Genomic DNA, 21611 nt, shown 5'->3' with positions numbered 1-21611 from the left:
CTTCTCCTCCTTCTTCTTCTTCTTCCTCCTTATCCATTAAAACTTTTTTCAGGTTTTTAAAAATTTATTCTTTAACCTATTTTTTTATAGTCTAGATTTTTTTTTTTATCTTCCTCTCGGTCTATCCTTTGACTGTTCCACATCTCATACCTCCTCTCTCATACCTCCACATCTCAACCCCTCATCTCCAAGAGGATGTCTTCACCCCCAACCACACCCCATCAAGTCTCCCCAGTCTCTGGGGCCCCAAGTCCCTCAAGGGTTAGGTGCATCTTTTCTGACTAAGTACAGACCTGGCAGTCCTCTGCTTATATGTCTTGGCGGCCTCATATCAGCTGGTGTATGGTGGCTCAGTATCTGAGTGATCCTGGGGATCCAGGTTGGTTGAGACTGCTGGTCTTCCCATGGGTTTGCTCTACTCCTCAGCTTCTTCCAGCATTTCTCTAATACAACCTCAGGGGCCACTAGCTTCTGTCTATTGATTGGGTGTAAATATCTGCATCTGACTCTTTCAGCTGCCTGTTGGGCCTTTCAGGGGGCATTCATGACAGGTCTCCATTTGCAAGGACACCATAGCATCAGTAATAGTGTCAGGCCTTGAGGCCCCCTCTAAGCTGGATCCCAATTAGGGTCTATCACTGGACCTCCTTTTCCTTAGGCGTTTCTCCATTTTTGTTCTTGTAGTTCTTTCAAACAGAAACAATTCTGGGTCAGAGTTTTTGACTGTGGGATGAGAACCCAACCCCTCCACTTGATGCCCAGTCTTTCTACTGGAGGTGGACTCTACAAGTTCCCTCTCTTCACTGTAGGACATTTCATCTAAGGTTCCTCCTTTTGAGTTCTGAGAATTTCTCACCTCCTAGATCTCTGGTACCTTCTAGAGGGTCTCTCCACCTCCTACCTCCTGAAGTTGCCTGTTTTGATTCTTTCTGCTGGCCCATAGGGCTACAGTCCTGTTCTCCCTCCTCCCAATACCTGATGACATTCCCCTCTTCCCCTCCCTGACCCCTCTCTCACCCAGATACCTCCCTCCCAATACTTAATTTCTGTTCCTCCATTCCAACCCGAAAATAATACAGTTTTCCTTTATTCCTCCCTTCTCAGGAGGTTAATATCTCTTTAAAACAGTAATATAAATTTTTATCTCCTAAGCCAACAACACTTGACAGTTGACAACAATTGACAGGTGATGATTCCATGCATTGCACTAGAGACTCTCTCTACAGCAGGAGATGTCAGATGACTTCTTCTAATATAAATGCTCCTATTTAACCAATTGAAGTCCTTAGAGATGAAAAAAATATCCAACAACAAAATCCTTGCCATTACTCTGAGAAGAGAAAATTCTTGCTGTTTGGACAGAAGCTGTAATACCAATTCTTCCAAAGATTTCTAGGCTGCGAGGTTGCCCTGTAGATACTGCGTTTGCCAAGTCTCACATCCGAGTGGGCAAATGAAAGACAGAAGCAGGGGGAGAAGTAAAGACAGAAGAGGGGAGAAGAATGAGGAATAAGAAGGGGAAAAGCTGGAGGAATAGGAAGAGAGGAAAGAGGAAAAGAAAGTTGAGGGAGAGACTATAGGCTCTTATGTTAGGCACCTCATGTCCACCAGGAGGCGTGATTTTAAGATGTTGAGCCTTTACCACACCACAAGAAATGACAATTTAATTAGAGCCTGTGTTGCCTATAACCCAGATTTCAAACTCATCTGGTTGATTGGTGAAGGTTATAGAATAAAATGTCTGTGTTGGTACAGATCTCCAGGTGTGTTTACTTATCCATGCATTACCCATCTCCTCCTGGAGGGAAGACAGACAATGGACATCATCCCATCTGTTGTTTGGCTACCATGTCTAAGGAGACACCATGTCATGTGGAGATGTGTGCTAGGAACAAGGCTCCTCTACTTCCTAAACCCCCAAAGAATTTCATGAGAGTATTGTAGGAACAAGCTCTTGTGCACGCCGTCAAAGCATCATCTATCAACAAAGAGCTGAATGTCCACAGAAAGGCAGGAGGAAACAGGTAGTACAACTTGGGGAAAGAAATAGGGACACACACACACACACACACACACACACACACACACACACACACACACAGAGAGAGAGAGAGAGAGAGAGAGAGAGAGAGAGAGAGAGAGAGAGAGAGAAAGAGAAAACTTTCCTGACTTTAGGAAAGGTCAGGCTGAAGTGATTCACTACAAAGTTGTGGAGGAAATTGAATGCATGAAACTGACAATAGGCAACCAGTCTATTCTCAGACACAGAATTCTCAGACACAGAATAGTATAAACAGGTTAATTTAGTTATAAGTTAGTTGGGTTATAAGCTTAGCTAAGGTACAGGTATTAATGCATAAATAAATGAGCCTCTGTGTCATTATTCTGCAACTGAGGCAGATATAGAAAAACACAAATTGTTACACAGTGTACTAAATTCTTCATCTTAGAGTGTTGCAGAGCTTGAGAATCTCCTTGGGACAAATGATCCCAGTTTAATTAGACAAAAATATTGTAAGTCATACATGTACAAGCATATATTCTCATAATGATACTTTAATGGAAGAGAGTTCATATACTGTGGATGACTCTTTATCACTATAGTGATAGTCTATCTCTGAAAGACATGAATCCTCTAATCTTTTCCAGAAAATGTTTGCTACTTAAAAGTAGGCTTTAAGTCAGTGCCTGAAAACAATCCAAAGTTAGTGCCTCACAGCTCCATTCATGTTCCCCAGTATTCAGGGAGGTCAGACATGCATGAACCTGTCTTCTCAGATAAGAACTCTTCCTTATTAAGAAGAGACTTGGCATCACTTGCTACAGTATCGATGAAGAGACTTTTCCAATAGTAAGTCTTTTTAAAGTAAAGGCCTGAGGCAAGTGGTCCTCCAGTAACATAGGAAATATATTCAGTATACTTCAACAGTTTTTCTTTGAAGGCCATGTCTTCGTTCTTTGTTAACAAATGGAGAGATTTAAGATGTGCCTTGATTTCATTCACAGACACATTTAAATCCTTGGCAATATTTCCCAGTGAGGCTTCATCCAACCCAAAGTAAGACCTGTAGAGATTCAAGGTCTCCTCCAACTTTTGTATTTCATCTCTGATGAGGCCCCCAAGTGGAATGGTGGCCCATACTCCCGCCTTCAAGGTCTCCAGCCAGATCTTCTGTTTCAGGAAATCCCTCTTCCGGTCAATGACAGTCTCAGTAACACTGTGCAAGGACATCATGAAGATGTGGCGCTTGTGGGCTGGGAGCTCATTGAGTAGGGTGGTCTCCAGCTTTGGGAAGTCAAAGTCAGACACATCTAAGTTAGAGACTAGGAAGACTGGAGGCTGACTGGAGAGAGCCTCCTGAAGATGCCCTGAACAGTCATCTCTAATTTTCTTTAAGACCCTGTCTCTATTGAAAGACTTAGGTTTACTTCTCTGTTCATTACTGACATCTTGATCTATCTTGGTTCGAACAAAGTAGAACTTGGTGTTCATCATTTCAATGGCTTTGGCCAGATGTGTTTCAATTTCTTTGAAGCGTGTGGCAGAGATGATAATGAAGAAGTCGTACTCACCAAACTTCATTTCTGTCAGATAGTTTTGTGGTGGGAAGTTAGTGGTCCCAATGCCAGGCAGGTCCCATATTGTCACATTGGAGAGCTTTGCGTGTGGGTATGGAGTTCTCTTCATGGTTGTCTCTACCACCCCAGTGGGGGCTGCACCTTCTTCTTCATCCCTCACTCCCCTCAGGGCATTTATAAAGCTGGATTTACCTGTCCCTGTTTCTCCAGTCACAGCAATGTTCAGTGGGGCTTTGTCAATGTTTCTCAGAGCACGAGTAATTGTAGACATTGCCCCCTGAAGGTTCTTATCCTCCAGATGGGATTCAATCAAGGTGATGGTTTCCTCGGAGAGGATGTTACTTTCCTTCTTGAAATTCTTCAAAAAATTTTCAAAGCTGAATGCCAAAAGTTGAGCTGTTAAAGGAGAGGGTGTGCTAGAGGAAGGCTTGCATATGTCTGTGTGCAGTGGAGGATGCTGAATAAAGAAGAAAAGAGAGACACTGTAAGTAGCAGCATAACATGGCAAGGCCTAGGAGTTTATACTTATGATAAGAAGAACCTCAGCTGCTGATACCATTATTAGCAGAACACAGTCCTTTCTCCTCCTGACTATTGGCTTCATCTCTGCTCTGCATGTCCTATGCCCTCATTCAGTCCTTTCCTTTTATTGTGGTTTCCCTCCTCCTTTGTTTTCCCATTGATCAACTTATTTCATGAAGTTTCCTATAGCAGTGTTTACTTCTTATTTTAAATTGCCTTTGCATTCTGTTTACTCCTATTACAATTAATACCCTTAGGACTCACAATGCATAATGGAATAGATCAGCATATTACAAACCCCAAACAACATATGTTTTAGAAAGTCTCCTTGCTTCCTTTGAGTGCTTAGAGCATTGCTTCTTAGGCCTCATGACCTCCATCCCTTAGCTTCTCTGTCCCATCAGTTCTTAAGTCTGAAGAGCCATTCTAGTTTCTCTTGTGTAGTCTGTGCATAAAGGGATAAGCAGCATGAGGTGGGGAGTGGAAAAGATTCTTGATAGGTCCACCATTGTATTGGATACATTACTATATTTGAAAAATCGACTTCTTTTTAGCCGTAAAGAAGATTAAAATTATATCCTTTGTAGGAAATTGGATGTAACTTTAGGTAGTCATAGTAAGACAATATAGCCAGCTTCAGAAAGAAAAATACATTTTCTTATTCTCAGAGCTAAAATTCTATAAATACATAAGTTATATTTTAGATACGATATGAAAGTAGAAATGCACCTGTCTGGGGGACAAAGAACTCAGGGCAAATTCAAAGTATGCAGTATATGCTTGCTTGAAACTTTAAAACTGGATATTCAAATGATTTGTTTGAGAGGAGATATGTATCCATGTTATTTTTTATTTTTCAGTAGGGGAGATAGGGGATCATCGCATTGAGGGCAGTTTCTTAAGATATTCCCTTGTGTCCCTGTTTTCTAGTGTTTGTTCAGTTTACAAAACTCAAGGAAACAATCCACAAAAGTGAAAATCTCAAATGGATACAGAGGAAAGCCAGGAAGGAAGAAAGAAATATAGGAAGAGATGTTAAAGACCAACTAAAAAAAGAAAACAACTTTTTTTAAAAGGTAAGAAACCTGAATAAAAATGTATTTCCATCAAAGACATTCTCTGAGGAAGCATCAGTTCTTAAGACTGAAGAAAGAAGATAAAGGTAAGATGTGTTTCCTTCAGGAATCTACATATTACATAGATGTGGAGATTTTATGTGGACTTTATAATCTTAGAAGGTTATCAAAACTATTGGGTATAGTTCATGAATTGTGAAAAACCAGACTTCATGATAGCTATGACTGTACATCAAAGTTTATTAATACTGATACTAAAATATCATACTTTGGGATGAAGCATATAAATCACAGCCATATCCTTCTCTTTTGGTGTTTCATACACACATAGGACTTTGGAATTAGAGTTGGAGCACAAGGTAAATGCAGGAAGTCATGAGAGATTGGCTTCACTTAGCTCTGACACTTTGTGTTAATAATCTGGTATGAAGATTTCAATACAGAAGCTTCAGGTACACAGAATTCTATTCTTGAGTCAGTCTTGTTGGAAGCCATGTCACCAATGAAAGTAAGGGAAAGAAGGGCATCAGTATAGATCCTACTGTCACTAGGGATAATATATTAAAATATCAAAACTCCCAAGGTAATTATTTGAGAATTCAAATGTGAAGCTATATGCATACATATAGTATGAGTTCCAGAGGTCTACCCATCTCTGCCTCTTTGGTGCTGTGATGCCCACAATTGATTTATAAGTAGAAGCAATATTTAGGAACTCCTGGTAATTTTGGCCACAGAAATGAACTTAAAATCATCTACAATGCATCATTTGTACCCTACTATTTATGTCACAGTTGAGGGCAGTGTATGAAAGTCTCAGTTTTGTGTGACCACCTGAAACAATGGTTTTCAAGAATTCTAACATGTAATAACATGAGTCACAATTCACCGGATGCCACTGGAATAGTGATAAGGCATCTACACTGTGATGGCAAGCTGGAAATAAACTTAATATTACATAATAACCCAACCTCCTAAGAAACATTTTTCTGGAGAATTTTCTTAATAAGTTCATCCTATATAAGTGGTAAATATTTCCATTGAGAAGCACAAATTGCTGCACAGCACACTATAACTATTCAAAATAGCCAAGGCAACAATGCACACAAAGGATCATAAATCTGTAATAAAAGATTCTGAAGAGTGCTGGAGAAATGTCTCAGCAGATGAGAGGACTGACTGGTCTTCCAGAGGTCCTGAGTTCAATTCCCAGCACCCACATGGTGGCTCATAGCCATTGGTAATGAGATCTGATTCTCTGTTCTGAGTGTATGTGAAGACTCATATACACAAAAATAAATGTATGAACAGATATTTAAAAAGATTCTAAAGAAATTGTAGTAGATAAAATTTCTGTCAATTACCTCATAATGATAAAAATCTCAATCACATGAGAGGGAAGAAATGTTGAAGGAGGAAATGTATCTGATGAGCAACAGAGTATGTATGACAAGAACATGAAGAAGGGACTTTTGAGGGTAAGAAGGAACTAGCTAGATAAGGGGGGTAGGGCAGAGGGTAGTAGGAAAGCGAATGAATGAGAACAGATAAGAATGAATGACAAGGTATAATGGCATACATGTATGGAAATTTCATAATGAAACTCACTGTGTTAAATGTGTACCTAACCACCACAATCATCTGCCACCTCTAACAATAACTGATGGATGAAATTAAAATCAATATACAAGATTTGCCTGAGAAATTCAGAAATTTAAAAATTTGAAAGAAATCTTGAAAGTTCATTTACAATAGACACAACACACCCATACCAGATAAGAAGTAGGAAGAAAGGAAGATAGAAAGCAAGCAAGGAAGGAAGCAATCGTTTCAATAAGTAACCAAGGATGTGAGATGCTCCAAAGAAGAGATGAAAGAAATCTCAAAGAAGGAAACAAAAGATGCTAAGATTCCCGTGTTTATAATTTATAAACCTTAATGCTGTCAAAGTGTTCATACTTCACAAAGTGATCTTCAGACTCATTGCAATCTCAACTAAAACATCAATGCCACTTAGAATAGAACTGGACTGGACTGTAGAATTATAAAACTCACATGGAAACACAGAAGACTGCAAATAGCCAAAACAATATTGATCAAAACCAACGGGACAAGGAGTCACTGTAATACCGGATTTCAAGGCATAGCACAGAGCCACAGTGACAAAAACAGCTCAATCGTTGCATGAAGACAGGCCCATGTACCAAAAAAACTGACAGGAAGAGCAGGTTCAGAAATATCCATACTGGTGCAGACAATAGAATACATCTACAGTCCATCAATAGCTCAGAAAGGCTTCCAGCTACTCATACTGCACAAAGGGCACATAGTCTGAAGAATGGAACTGGGCAACCTGGACACCAGGCAAGACTAAAACTTGGCTCTCATCCTTCACCCTATACAGAAACTAACCCTAAGTGGGCCAAAGAGCTTACTATAGGATGGAAACTTTGAAGCTCTTAAGGGAAATGTGTATGAAAAAGTCATCAGACTTTCCCTCATGGGATCCGAAAAGCATAGGAATCAAAAGCAAACTGACAAGTAGCGTTCCATCTGACTGAAATACTTCTTACATACAAAACAAATAAGCACCACAGTCATGAGATGATTAACAATGAAAAGCCTTAGGAGCTAATCATGCAACAGTCTCAACCAGAAAGACCCCGGGTGCAAAAAATGGATATGACAAAATTCATCAGAGTCACTTTGAAACATTCCGATCAAGTGAAATAGAAAGGTGCTTCTTGGAACAAGTGTGGAAATTCTTATTTTTCCAATGGACTCTTCCCAATAGAGAGAGATGTTTGAGTCGAATGAGCTTACCTTCTCTGTCAAAAGCTTTTCTTTACTGAGGATAATTTTAACATCACTTGCAACTGTGTCAACAAAATAATTTTGCAAGTGGAAAACCTTTGAAAAGTAAGGGTTTCTAATGTACTTCATTAGCTTCTCTGTTAAAGATGTATCTGGTTCATCTGAGAGCAAATGTGGAGACTTAATGCTTTCTTTGAGTTCCTCCAGTGTCATGTTCAAATCCTCAGCGATGTTTCCCAGTGATGCCTCATCCAGGCCAAAGGAAGATCTATAGTCATTCAAAGTCTGTTCCAACATCTCCAGGTCATTTTGGGTCAATCCCCTGAATGGTATGGTAGCCCATGCTCTTGGCATTATGGATTCCTTCCAGATCTTTTGTTTCAACATATCCCTCTTCTGGTCTATGGCGGAATCCGTAACAATTTGCAAAGCATGCATGAACTTGTGGCATTTGTAGGCGGGGAGCTCACTCAGAAGGGTGGTTTCCAGCTTTGGGAAGTCAAAGTCAGACACATAAAAGTTAGAGACCAAGAAGACTGGAGGCTCCTGTTGGGTGACTTCCTTAAGTGCTCTTGAAATTGGATTTAGACTCTTCTTTAAAGTGTTCTCTTTATCGAATGTCTTAGGTTTACACATTTCTTCATTCATTAGATCAGTATCTATTTTGGTTTGAACAAAATAGAAACTCCTATTCATTTTCACAATGGCTTTGGCAAGTTCTGCGACAGTTTGGGTAAGGCGTCGACAAGAGACAATGATGAAGAAGTCATAGTCCTCAAACTTGATTTTCTTCAGATAATCATGTGATTGGAAGGCAAAAGACACAATGCCAGGCAAGTCCCATAGTGTCACACTCGGAAACTTTGCACATGAGTATGCTGTTTTCTCAGTGGTTGTACTTATCACCCCCGTAGCAGCTGCACCTTCTTCGTCAGCCCCTATTCCCCGTAGAGCATTGATGAGACTGGATTTTCCAGTCCCAGTCTCTCCCATCACTGCAATGTTCAGTGGGGTTTTCTCAATGTCACCCAGAGCACTGCTGATTGCAGAAACTGTTTCCCGAAGATTTCCCTTCTCTAGAGATGATTCAATGAAGGCAATTAATTCCTGAGACAGGATTTTGGTTTCCATCTTGAAATTCTGAAGATTTGTACCAAAGCTGGAGGTCAAATCAGGATCCTCTTTTGGAGGGGTGTAGAAGAGGAGGTCTGTCCCACGCCTCGGAAGTGTAGATGGTACCTAAGGGAGGAAAGAACCAGGAAGGTCAACAAATTAGTTCAGTAAGTTCTGGGAGAGCAGGGCCCAGAATGTGTGCCACATCATAAATAGGGACTTTCTTCCCTTTAATCAAATGTGTGGGACTGAACAGCACTTACTCCTAGGTTTAGCTTTAAATTTTCATTTGACTCACACTCTTTAATCTTTGAGTATTTTCTTCATTACAGTGTGTTTAGTTCTTCAAAATCAAATTCAAGCCTGTAATAGCAGCACTAAGGATGCTGTACTATGGATCACAAGTTTGAGCTTAGCCTGGTTTAAGATGCCCATTCTTTTGTCTGGAAGAGAAATTACCCAAGTTCATAGTTTTGTTAGCCTTTCCAGATAAGGTCATATTATGACATGCAGACTGACTTTCAGGTTATCAGTTTTACGTCAATAATTGACATGAATGTTAGCAAATTCAAGTGGAGCGTTCAGTTCATTTTCAGAAGGAGTAGCCTTTTTTTTAATTTTTAATTTTTTTTATTGAGTATCTTCTTCATTTACATTGCCAATGGTAAAACCTTTACCAATTTTCCCCTCCCAAAAGTCCCCCTCCCCAACGATTCCCTCCCCCTCCTCCCTCCCCCTGCCTCCACGTATATGCCCCTCTACCCAACACAGTCCCACCTTCCCCCAACTTCCCTTCCATCTGTTTCCCTTTGTTGTGGCCTCTATTGAGCCTTTACCTGACCAAAGACCACTCCTCCTACTGATGCCCAAAAAGGCATTCCTCTGCCACATTTTTGGCTGGAACCATGTATACCCCTTGGTTGATGATTCAGTCCCTGGGAGTCTTGGGGTGTCTGGGTGTCTGAAGTCATTGTTTTTCCCATGGGGCTATATACCCCTTCAGCTCCTCCAGACAACCCTCCAGATCCTCCGTTGGGGACTCCAAGCTCAGTCCAAGCTTGGTTGCGAGTTTCTGCTTCTGGATTCGTAAGACTCTGGCAGGGCCGCTCTGGAGACAGCCATGGCATGCTCCTTTTGGTACAAGCTTCTCATCGTAGTGTTGGGGTTTGCTGACTAGTTATAGGATGAATCCCCAGGTAGGGCACTTGCTGGGTGGCCTTTACTTCAGATTCTGCTCTACACATTGCCTCCCTTGTTGCTCCTGTGAGCATTTTGTTCTGTTTTTCAGAGGAACCATAGCTCCCCCACTTAAGTCATTCTTCTGGAGCTTCCTGTGCTGGGTGAATTGCAACTTGTTTATTTTGAGCTTTTGAACTAGCATCCACTCACTAGTGGGTGCATACCATGTGCTTTCTTTTGTGACTGGGATACCTCGCTCAGGATGACACTTTCTAGTTCCATCCATTTGCCTAAGAATTTCATGAATTCATTGTTTTTAATAGCTGAATAGTACTCCATTGTGTATATATACCACAATGTCTGTATCCATTCCTTTGTTGAGGGACATGTGGGATCTTTCCAGCTTCTGGCTATTATAAGGCAATAAATAAATAAATAAATATATAAATAAATAAATAAATAAGGCAGCTATGAACATAATGGAGCATGTGTCCTTATTACATGTAGGAGTACTTTCTGGGTATACGCCCAGGAGTGGTATAGCAGGGGCCACAGGTAGTACTATGTCTAATTTTCTGAGGAATCGCCAAACTGATTTCCAGAGTGGCTTTACAAGCTTGCAATCCCACCAACAATGGAGAAGTGTTCCTCTTTCCCCACATCTTCCCCAGCATCTGCTGTCCCCTGAGTTTTTCAACTTAGCCATTCTGACTGGTGTAAGGTGGAATCTCAGTGTTGTTTTGATTTGCATTTCCCTGATAACTAAGGATGCTGAACATTTCTTTAGGTGCTTTAGAGCCATTTGAGTTTCCTCAGTTGAGAATTCCCTGTTTAGCTCTGTACTCCATTTTTTAATAGGGTTAATTCTCTGGAGACTAACTTCTTGAGTTCTTTGTATATGTTGGATATTAGCCCTCTATCGGATGTAGGGTTAGTAAAGATCTTTTCCCAATTTGTTGGTTGCGGTTTTGTCCTATTGACTATATCCTTTGCCTTACAGAAGCTTTGCAGTTTTATGAGGTGCCATTTGTCGATTCTTGTTCTTAGAGCATAAGCCACTGGTGTTCTGTTCAGAAACTTTTCCCCTGTGCCCATGTGTTCAAGGTTTGTCCCCACTTTCTCCTCTATAAGCTTCAGAGTGTCTGATTTTATGTGTAAATTTTTGATCCACTTGGACTTGAGCTTTGTACAAGGAGATAAGAATGGATGATTTGCATTTTTCTTCTTGCAGACCTCCAGCTGATCCAGCACCATTTGTTAAAAATGCTGTCCTTTTTCTACTGGTTTTTTTTTTTTTTTTTTTTTTAGCTCCTTTGTCAAGTATCAAGTGACTGTACATGTGTGGGTTTTTTTTTTTTTTTATGGGTCTTCAATTCTATTCCATTGATCTTCCTGCCTGTCTGCATACCAATACCAAACAGTTTTTTACTTTTTTTAAAAATATTTTTATTTTCTATATTCTTTGTTTACATTCCAAATGATTTCCCCTTTCCCGGATCCCCCCTCCCCATATGTCCCATAAACCTTCTTCTCTCCATCCCTTCTCCAATCACCTCCCTCCTTTTTCTCTGTCCTTATATTCCCTTCCCATGCTAGATCAATCCTTTCCAGGATCAGGACCCTCTCCATACTTCTTCATGGGAGTCATTTGTTATGCAATTTGTGCCATGGGTATTCAGGACTTCTGGGCTAATTAATATCCACTTATCATAGATTGCATTCCATGTGTATATTCTTTTGTGATTGGGTTACCTCACTTAGGATGATATTTTCCAGATCAAACCATTTGCCTAAAAATTTTGTGAATTCATTGTTTGTAATTGCTGAGTAGTATTCCATTATGTAAATATACCACATTTTCTATATCCATTCCTCCTTTGAGGGGCATCTGGGTTCTTTCCAGCTTCTGGCTATTATAAATAAGGTTGCTATGAACATAATGGAGCATGTGTCTTTATTGCATGCCGGGGAATCCTTTGGGTATATGCCCAGGAGAGGTATAGCAGGGTCCTCTGGAAGTCTCATGTCCAGATTTCTGAGGAACCTCCAGACTGATTTCCACAGTGGTTATACCATCTTACAGCCCCACCATCAGTGGAGGAGTGTTCCTCTTTCTCCACATCCTTGCCAACACCTGCTGTCTCCTGAGTTTTTGACCTTAGCCATTCTGACTGGTGTAAGGTGAAATCTCAGGGTTGTTTTGATCTGCATTTCCCTAATGACTAATGATGTTGAGTACTTCTTAAGGTGCCTCTCGGCCATCCAAATTTCTTCAGGTGAAAATTCTTTGTTAAGATCTGTACCCCATTTTTTAATAGGGTTATTTGGTTCCCTTGGGTCTAATTTCTTGAGTTCTTTGTATATATTGGATATTAGCCCTCTATCAGATGTGGGGTTGGTGAATATCCTTTCCCAATTTCATGGCTGCCATTTTGTCCTTTTAACAGTGTCCTTTGCCTTACAGAAACTTTGTAATTTTATGAGGTCCCATTTGTCAATTCTTGATCTTAAAGCATAAGCTATTGGTGATCTGTTCAGGAACTTTTCTCCTGTGCCCATGTCCTCAAGGGTCTTCCCCAGTTTCTTTTCTATTAGTTTCAGTGTGTCTGGTTTTACATGGAGGTCCTTGATCCACTTGGAGTGAAGTTTAGTACATGGAGATAAGAATGGACCAATTCACATTCTTCTGCATGCTGACCTCCAATTGATCCAGCACCATTTGTTGAAAAGGCTATCTTTTTTTCCACTGGATGTTTTTGGCTCCTTTGTTGAAGATCAAGTGACCATAGGTGTGTGGATTCATTTCTGGATCTTCAATTCTATTCCATTTGTCCACTTGTCTGTCACTGTGCCAATACCATGCAGTTTTTAACACTATTGCTCTGTAGTATTGCTTGAAGTCAGGGATACTGCTTCCCCCAGAATTTCTTTTGTTGTTGAGAATAGTTTTAGCTATCCTGGGTTTCTTGTTATTCCAGATGAATTTGAGAGTTGCTTTTTCTAACTCTGTGAAGAACTGAGTTGGGATTTTGATGGGGATTGCATTGAATCTGTAGATAACTTTTGGCAAGATGGCCATTTTAACTATATTAATCCTGCCAATCCACGAGCATGGCAGATTTTTCCATTTTCTGAGGTCTTCTTCGATTTCCTTCTTCAGAGACCTGAAGTTCTTGTCATATAGATCTTTCACTTGTTTGGTTAGAGTCACACCAAGATACTTTATATTGCTTGTGGCTATTTTGAAGGGTGTCGTTTCCCTAACTTCTTTCTCAGCCTGCTTATCCTTTGAGTATAGGAAGGCTACTGATTTGCTTGAGTTGATTTTATAACCAGCCACTTTGCTGAAGTTGTTTATCAGCTGTAGGAGTTCTCTGGTGGAGGTTTTCGGGTCACTTAAGTAGACTATCATGTCATCTGCAAATAGTGATAATTTGACTTCTTCCTTTCCAATTTGTATTCCCTTGACCTCCTTATGTTGTCTAATTGCTCTAGCTAGAACTTCAAGTACTATATTGAAAAGATATGGAGACAGAGAGGACAGCCTTGTCTAGTCCCTGATTTTAGTGGGATTGCTTCAAGTTTCTGTCCATTTAGTTTGATGTTGGCTACCAGTTTGCTGTATATTGCTTTCATGATGTTTAGGTATGGGCCTTGAATTCCTGTTCTTTCCAAGACTTTAGCATGAAAGGATGCTGAATTTTGTCAAATGCTTTTTCTGCATCTAATGAGATGATCATATGGTTTTTTTCTTTGAGTTTGTTTATGTAGTGGATAGCATTGATGGATTTCCTTATATTGAACCATCCCTGCATCCCTGGGATGAAGCCTACTTGATCATGGTGGATGATCGTTTTCATGTGTTCTTGGATTCGGTTGGCAAGAATTTTATTAAGTATTTTTGCATCAATATTCATAAGAGAAATTGGCCTGAAGTTCTCTTTCTTTGTTGGATCTTTGTGTGGTTTTGGTATCAGCGTAATTGTGGCTTCTATGAACGAGTTGGGTAGAGTTCCTTCTGTTTCTATTTTGTGGAAGAGTTTGAAGAGTATTGGTGTTAGGTCTTCTATGAAGGTCTGATAGAACTCTGCACTGAAGCCATCTGGTTCCGTGCTTTTTTTGGTTGGGAGACTTTCTATGACCCTTTTTATTTCTTCAGGTGTTATGGGACTGTTTAATTGATCTATTAGATCCTGATTTAGTTTTGGTGTCGGATATCTGTCTAGGAAACTGTCCATTTCCTCCAGATTCTCCAGTTGTGTTGAGTGTAGGCTTTTGTAGTAGGATCTAATGATTTTTTGAATTTCCTCAATTTCTGTTGTTATATCTCCCTTTTCATTTCTAAGTTTGTTAATCTGGATACTGTCTCTGTGCCCTTTGGTTAGTCTGGCTAAGGGTTTATCTATCTTGTTGATTTTCTCAAAGAACCAGCTCCTGGTTTTGTTGATTCTTTGTATGGTTCTTTTTATTTCTACTTGATTGATTTCGGCCCTGAGTTTGATGATTTCCTGCCTTCTGCTAATCCTGGGTGAAATAGCTTCTTTTTGTTCCAGGGCTTTCAGGTGTGTCATTAAGCTGGTAGTGTATGCTCTCTCCATTTTCTTTTTGGAGGCACTCAGGGCTGAGTTTTCCTCTTAGCACTGCTTTCATTGTGTCCCATAGACTTGGGTATGTTGTGTCTTCATTTTCATTGTGTTCTAAAAAGTTTTTAATTTCTTTCTTTATTTCTTCCTTGACCAAGGTATCATTGAGTAGAATATTGTTCAGTTTCCATTTGTATGTGGGTTTTCTGTTGTTTTTGTTGCTATTGAAGACCACTTTTACTCCATAGTGATCTGATAGGAGGCATGGGATAAGTTCGATCTTCTTATATTTGTTGAGGTCTGTCTTGTGACCAATTATATGGTTGATTTTGGAGAAAGTACCATGAGGTGCTGAGAAAAAGATATATTCTTTTGCTTTAGGATAGAATGTTCTATATATATCTGTTAAATCTAATTGGTCCAAAGCTTCAATTAGTTTCATTGTGTCCCTGTTTAGTTTCTGTTTTCCTGATCGGTCCATTGAGGAAAGTGCAGTGTTGAAGTCACCCACAATTATTGTGTTAGGTGCAATGTGTGCTTTGAGCTTTAATAAAGTTCCTTTTATGAATGAGGGTGCCCTTGCATTTGGAGCATAGATGTTCAGGATTGAGAGTTCTTCTTGTTGTATTTTTTCTTTGACCAACAAGAAGTGTCCCTCAGAGTCTCTTTTGATGGCTTTGGGTTGAAAGTCAATTTTATCTGATATTAAAATGGCTACTCCAGCTTGTTTCCTGAGACCATTTGCTTGTAAAATTGTCTTCCAGCCTTTTACTCTAAGGTAGTGTTTGTCTTTGACCCTGAGGTGTGTTTCCTGTATGCAGCAAATGTAGGGTCCTGTTTACGTATCCAGTCGGTTAGTCTATGTCTTTTTATTGGGGCATTGAGTCCATTGATGTTAAGAGATATTAAGGAAAAGTGATTGTTACTTCCTGTCATTTTTGACGTTATTTTTTAAATTTGATTGGTTAACTTCTTTTGGGTTTGATGAAAGGTTACTATCTTGCTTTTTCCAGGGTGAAGTTTCCCTCCTTGTATTGGTGTTTTCCTCTTATTATCCTTTGTAGGGCTGGATTTGTGGATAGATATTGGGTAAACTTGGTTTTGTCATGGAATATTTTAGTTTCTCCATCTATGGTGATTGAGAGTTTTGCTGGATATAGTAGTTTTGGCTGGCATTTGTGTTCTTTTAGAGTCTGCATATGATCTTCCCAGGATCTTCTAGCCTTCATAGTCTCAGGTGAAAAGTCTGCTGTGATTCTGATAGGTCTTCCTTTATATGTTACTTGGCCTTTTTCTCTTACTGCCTTTAATATTCTTTCTTTGTTTATTACATTTGGTGTTTTGGTTATTATGTGACGGAAAAAAGATAGCCTTTTCAATAAATGGTGCTGGTTCAACTGGAGGTCAGCATGCAGAAGAATGCAAATTGATCCATCTTTGTCTCCTCGTACTAAGCTCAACTCCAAATGGATCAAGGACCTCCATATAAAGCCAGACACTCTGAAGCTAATAGAAAAGAAACTGGGGAAGACCCTTGAAGACATTGGTACAGGGGGAAAGTTCCTGAACAGAACACCAATAGCTTATGCTCTAAGATCAAGAATTGACAAATGGGACCTCATAAAATTACAAAGTTTCTGTAAAGCAAAGGACACCATCAAAAGGACAAATTGGCAACCAACAAATTGGGAAAAGATCTTCACCAACCCTACATCACATAGAGTGCTAATATCCAATATATACAAAGAACTCAAGAAGTTAGACCCCAGAAAACCAAATAACCCTATTTAAAAATGGGGTACAGAGTTAAACAAAGAATTCTCACCTGAAGAACTTCGGTTGGCCGAGAAACATCTTAAAAAATGCTCAACTTCACTAGTCATCAGAGAAATGCAAATCAAAACAACCCTGAGATTTCACCTTACACCAGTCAGAATGGCTAAGATTAAAAATTCAGGAGACAGCAGATGTTGGCGAGGATGTGGAGAAAGAGGAACACTCCTCCACTGCTGGTGGGGTTGCAAATTAGTACAACCACTCTAGAAATCAGTCTGGCAGTCCCTCAAAAAACTGGGTATGTCACTTCCGAAAGATCCTGCTATACCATTCCTGGGCATATGCCCAGAGGATTCCCCAGCATGTAATAAGGATACATGTTCCACTATGTTCATAGCAGCCCTGTTTATAATAGCCAGAAGCTGGAAAGAACACAGGTATCCCTCGACAGAAGAATGGATGCAAAAAATGTGGTATATATACACAATGGAGTACAATTCAGCCATTAGAAACAGTGAATTCATGAAATTCTTAGGCAAATGGATGGAGCTGGAGAACATCATACTAAGTGAGGTAACCCGGTCTCAAAAGATCACTTATGGTATGTACTCACTAATAAGTGGATATTAGCTTGGAAAACTGGAATATGCAAAACATAATCCACACTTCAAATGAGGTACAAGAAGAACGGAGGAGTGGCCACTAGTTCTGGAAAGACCCAGTGTAGCAGTATAAGACAAAACTAGAACAGGGAAGTGGGAAGGGATGGGTGGGAGAACAGAGGGAGGGAAGGGGGCTTATGTGACTTTCAGGGAGTGGGGACTTTCCAGAAAAGGGGAAATCATTTGAAATGTAAATAAAAAATATATCGAATAAAATTAAAAAAAAAAAAAAGAACCAGCTCCTTGTTTTGTTGATTCTTTGTATAGCTCTTTTTGTTTCTGCTTGGTTGATTTTGAATCTAAGTTTGATTAATTCCTGCCATCTACTCCTCTTGGGGTTATTGGTTTCTTTTTGTTCTAGGGCCTTCAAGTGCACTGTCAAGCTTACAGTAGTAAGCTCTCTCCATTCTCTTTTTGGAGGCACACAGAGCTATGAGTTTTCTTCTTAGCACTGCTTTCATTGTGTCCCATAAATTTTGGTATGATGTGTATTCATTTTCACTGAATTCTGAAAAGTCTTTAATATCTTTCTTTATTTCTTCCTTGACCAAGCTATCATTGAGAAGAGCATTGTTCAAAGTCCATGTGTATGTGTGTTTTCCAATCCTTTTGTTTGAGCTTAAGACCAACCTTAGGCCGTGGTGATCTGATAAGATACATGGAATAATTTCAATATTTTTATATCTTTTGAGCTCTGTTTTGTGACCAATTATATGGTCAGTTTTGGAGAAGATACCATGAGGTGCTGAGAAGAAGGTATATTCTCTTGCTTTAGGGTGGAATGTTCTATAAATATCTGTTAGATCCAGTTGTCCATAACTTCAGTTAGTTTCACTGTATCTCTGTTTAGTTTCTTGTTCCATGACTTGTCCATTTTTGACAGTGGGGTATTGAAGTCTCCCACTATTATTGTGTGGGGTGCAATGTGTGCTTTGAGTTTCAGTAAAGTTTCTTTTATGAATGTGGGTGCCCTTACATTAGGAGCATAGATGTTCAGAATTGAGAGTTCCTCTTGGCAGACTTTTCCTTTGACCAGTATGAAGTGTCCCTCTTTATCTTTTTTGACAACTTTTGGTTGAAAGTCGATTTTATCCGATATAAGAATGGCCACCCCAGCTTGTTTCTTGGGACCATTTTCTTGGAAAATTGTTTTCCATCCTTTGACTCTTAAATAGTGCCTGTCTTTGTCACTGAGGTGGGTTTCCTGTATGCAGCAAAATGTTGGGTCCTGTTTACGTATCCAGTCTATTAGTCTATGTCTCTTTATAGGGGAGTTGAGACCACTGATATTAAGAGATATTAAGGAAAAGTGATTGTTGCTTACTGTTATCTTCTTAGTTAAAGTTGACATTCTGGTTGTGTAGCTATCTTCTATTGGGTTTGATGAAAGATTACCTTATTGATTTTTCTACAGTATGGTTTGCTGTCTTGTGTTTGTATTTTCCACCTATTAACCTTTGCAGAGCTGGATTTGTGGAAAGATACTGTGTAAATTTGCTTTTGTCATGGAATGTCTTGTTTTCACCATCTATGGTAATTGAAAGTTTTGCTGGGTATAGTAGTCTGGACTGACATTTATGTTCTCTTAGGGTCTGTGTGATATCTGCTCAGGCTCTTCTGGCTTTCATAGTCTCTGGTGAGAAGTCTGGTGTAATTCTGATAGGTCTGCCTTTATATGTTACTTGACCTTTTTCTCTCACTGTTTTCAATATTCTTTCTTTGTTTAGTGCATTTGGTGTTTTGATTATTATGTGACGGGAGATGTTTCTGCTCTGGTCCAATCTGCTTGGAGTTCTGTAGGCTTCCTGTATGTTCATGGGCATCTCTCTCTCTCTCTCTCTCTCTCTCTCTCTTTTTTTTAGTTTAGGGAGGTTTTCTTCTATAATTTTGTTGAAGATATTTATTGGGCCTTTAAGATGTAAATCCTTGCTTTCTTCTATCCCTATAATCCTTAGGTTTGGTCTTCTCATTGTGTCCTGGAGTTTATGGATGTTTTGGGTTACAAGCTTTTTGCATTTTGCATTTTCTTTGACTGTTGAGTCAATGATTTCTATAGAATCTTCAGCATCCGAGATTCTTTCTAATATCTCTTGTATTCCGTTGCTGATGCTTTCATCTATGACTCCTGAATTCTTCCCAAGATTTTCTATTTTCAGAGATGTCTCACTTTGTGATTTCTTTGTTGATTCTATTTCCAGATTTAGATCCTGGATATTTTTGTTCAGCTCCTTCACTTGTTTCTTTGTTTCTTCCTGAAATTCTTTAAGGAATTTTTGTGTTACCTCTTTAAGGGCTTCTTCCTGTTGACCCATGTTCTCCTGTGTTTCTTTTAGGGATTTTTGTGATTCCTCTTTATGGTTTCTGCATGTTGACCCATGTTCTCCCATAATTCCTTATGGGATTTTTGTATTGCCTCTTTAAGGGCTTCAACCTGTTGACCCATATTCTACCGGATTTCTATTTTTTTTTTATTTTTTATTCGATATATTTTTTATTTACATTTCAAATGATTTCCCTTTTCTAGCCCCCCACTCCCCGAAAGTCCCGTAAGCCCCCTTCTCTCCCCCTGTCCTCCCACCCACCCCTCCCCACTTCCCCGTTCTGGTTTTGCCAAATACTGCTTCACTGAGTCTTTCCAGAACAAGGGGCCACTCTTCCTTTCTTCTTGTACCTCATTTGATGTGTGGATTATGTTTTGGGTATTCCAGTTTTCTAGGTTAACATCCACTTATTAGTGAGTGCATGCCATGATTCACCTTTTGAGTCAGGGTTACCTCACTTAGTATGATGTTCTCTAGCTCCATCCATTTGCCTAAGAATTTCATGAATTTATTGTTTCTAATGACTGAATAGTACTCCATTGTGTAGATATACCACATTTTTTGCATCCACTCTTCTGTTGAGGGATACCTGGGTTCTTTCCAGCATCTGGCAATTATAGATAGGGCTGCTATGAACATAGTAGAGCATGTATCCTTATTACATGGTTCTACCGGATTTCTTTAAGAGCTTTTTGTGTTTCCTCTTTCAGGCCTTCTACCATTTGATCAATATTCTCTCGTGTTTTTTTAAGGGATTTTTGTGCTTCTGCCTGTTGACCCATGTTCTCTTGTATTTCTTTAAGGGACTTATTTATATCCTTCTTGAAGTCATCTATCAGCGATATAAGATGTGATTTCAAATCTGGTTCCTGCTTTTCTGATGTTTTGGGGTATACAGGATTTGCTGTTGTGGGAGAGCTGTGTTCTGATGGTGCCATGTTGCCTTGGTTTCTGGTGGTAATGATCTTGTGTTTGCCTTTGGCCATCTTGTTATTTCTGGTGTTAGCTGGTCTTGCTGATACTATCTTCTCTATCCTGCGGGTCTGTGTTTCTGTGCTCCTAGGATTCTCTTTCTTTCCAATGCCCAGAAGGAGTAGTCTTAAAGATGTGGGAAACATTGATATCTACAAAAGTCCTTTCATTCTTTAGTGCTGAAAACCCTTTGCATTGACAATTAAAACCTGTGGTTGTGATCATAGGCTCTGGTGTGGAAGCTGCTTATTGTTATTTTGTTAAATGGACATGATATGTCCATCAATTTGTCTTGTAACTGCTTATGTTTGTATCCATGAATTGGTATGGCTGTCAACTTTGGTCATAGAAGATGCTCTTCTGAGTAAGAGTAGCTTTAGAGTAACTCATAATGGTCCAAGAATTAAACATATGTGACTTTTGAATGCTCAGTCATAAATGTGATATTACCACCTCTAAGGCTTAGTACGATATAGAAGAGACAACTGAAATTATGTGAGAACTGGGGGAGGGGTGGAGTATTTTGACAATATGAATATCCCCGATACAGTAAAAACCAAATTATTCGATCAAGAAGTGGGCTAATGAGCTGTAGAGAAAGTCAAGAGATTAAATGAAATGGCTAATACATACGTAAAAATTTACTTGATATCCTGAATTATAGAGATAGGGGAATTAAATCAGAATTTACTACAACAATTGAAGCATACTCAGTGTTAAAAGTTGGTGTTATTCCTTCAGATATTGATCACTATCCCAGGTACACTACTCAGTTCAACCTGAAGGACTTTTAGTCAACAGACCACACAGATGCAAGCACATCCATGGTTATAGCTGCTGGGCTGATGATCTCTATGAAATCTAGTCAGTGTAGAGGAATGATCAAAGAAATTATGGAATATATACAAAAGGAGGTGCTATGCAATTGTAAAGAAAAATAAAACCATGATCTTTTCAGAAAAATATTAGTGTAACTAGAAAGTTGTTGTTCAGAGAAAAGAATCTGGTCCTCAA

At 39.4% G+C, this 21611-nt stretch overlaps 1 protein-coding gene across 1 annotated transcript in view; it reads right to left on the bottom strand.

The window, feature by feature from the left end:
* Positions 1–1179: 1179 nt before the first annotated feature.
* LOC127693481 (T-cell-specific guanine nucleotide triphosphate-binding protein 2-like) overlaps positions 1180–21611 on the bottom strand; it is a 124957-nt gene continuing 104525 nt past the window's right edge. Inside the window, exons 2-3 of the mRNA XM_052194382.1 lie at positions 8001–9230; positions 1180–4036 (exon numbers count right to left, since the gene is read on the bottom strand). Of these exons, the coding sequence (XP_052050342.1) occupies positions 2726–4036; positions 8001–9122 (2433 nt within the window). The 5' untranslated portion in view covers positions 9123–9230 and the 3' untranslated portion in view covers positions 1180–2725. The remainder of the gene's footprint in view (positions 4037–8000; positions 9231–21611) is intronic.

This window comes from Apodemus sylvaticus, chromosome 10 (genome assembly GCF_947179515.1).
Source record: "Apodemus sylvaticus chromosome 10, mApoSyl1.1, whole genome shotgun sequence".
In the NCBI taxonomy this organism is placed as follows: Eukaryota; Metazoa; Chordata; class Mammalia; order Rodentia; family Muridae; genus Apodemus; species Apodemus sylvaticus.
The sequence above is the reverse complement of the archived record's forward strand: the minus strand, read 5'-3'. Positions and strand labels throughout refer to the sequence as shown.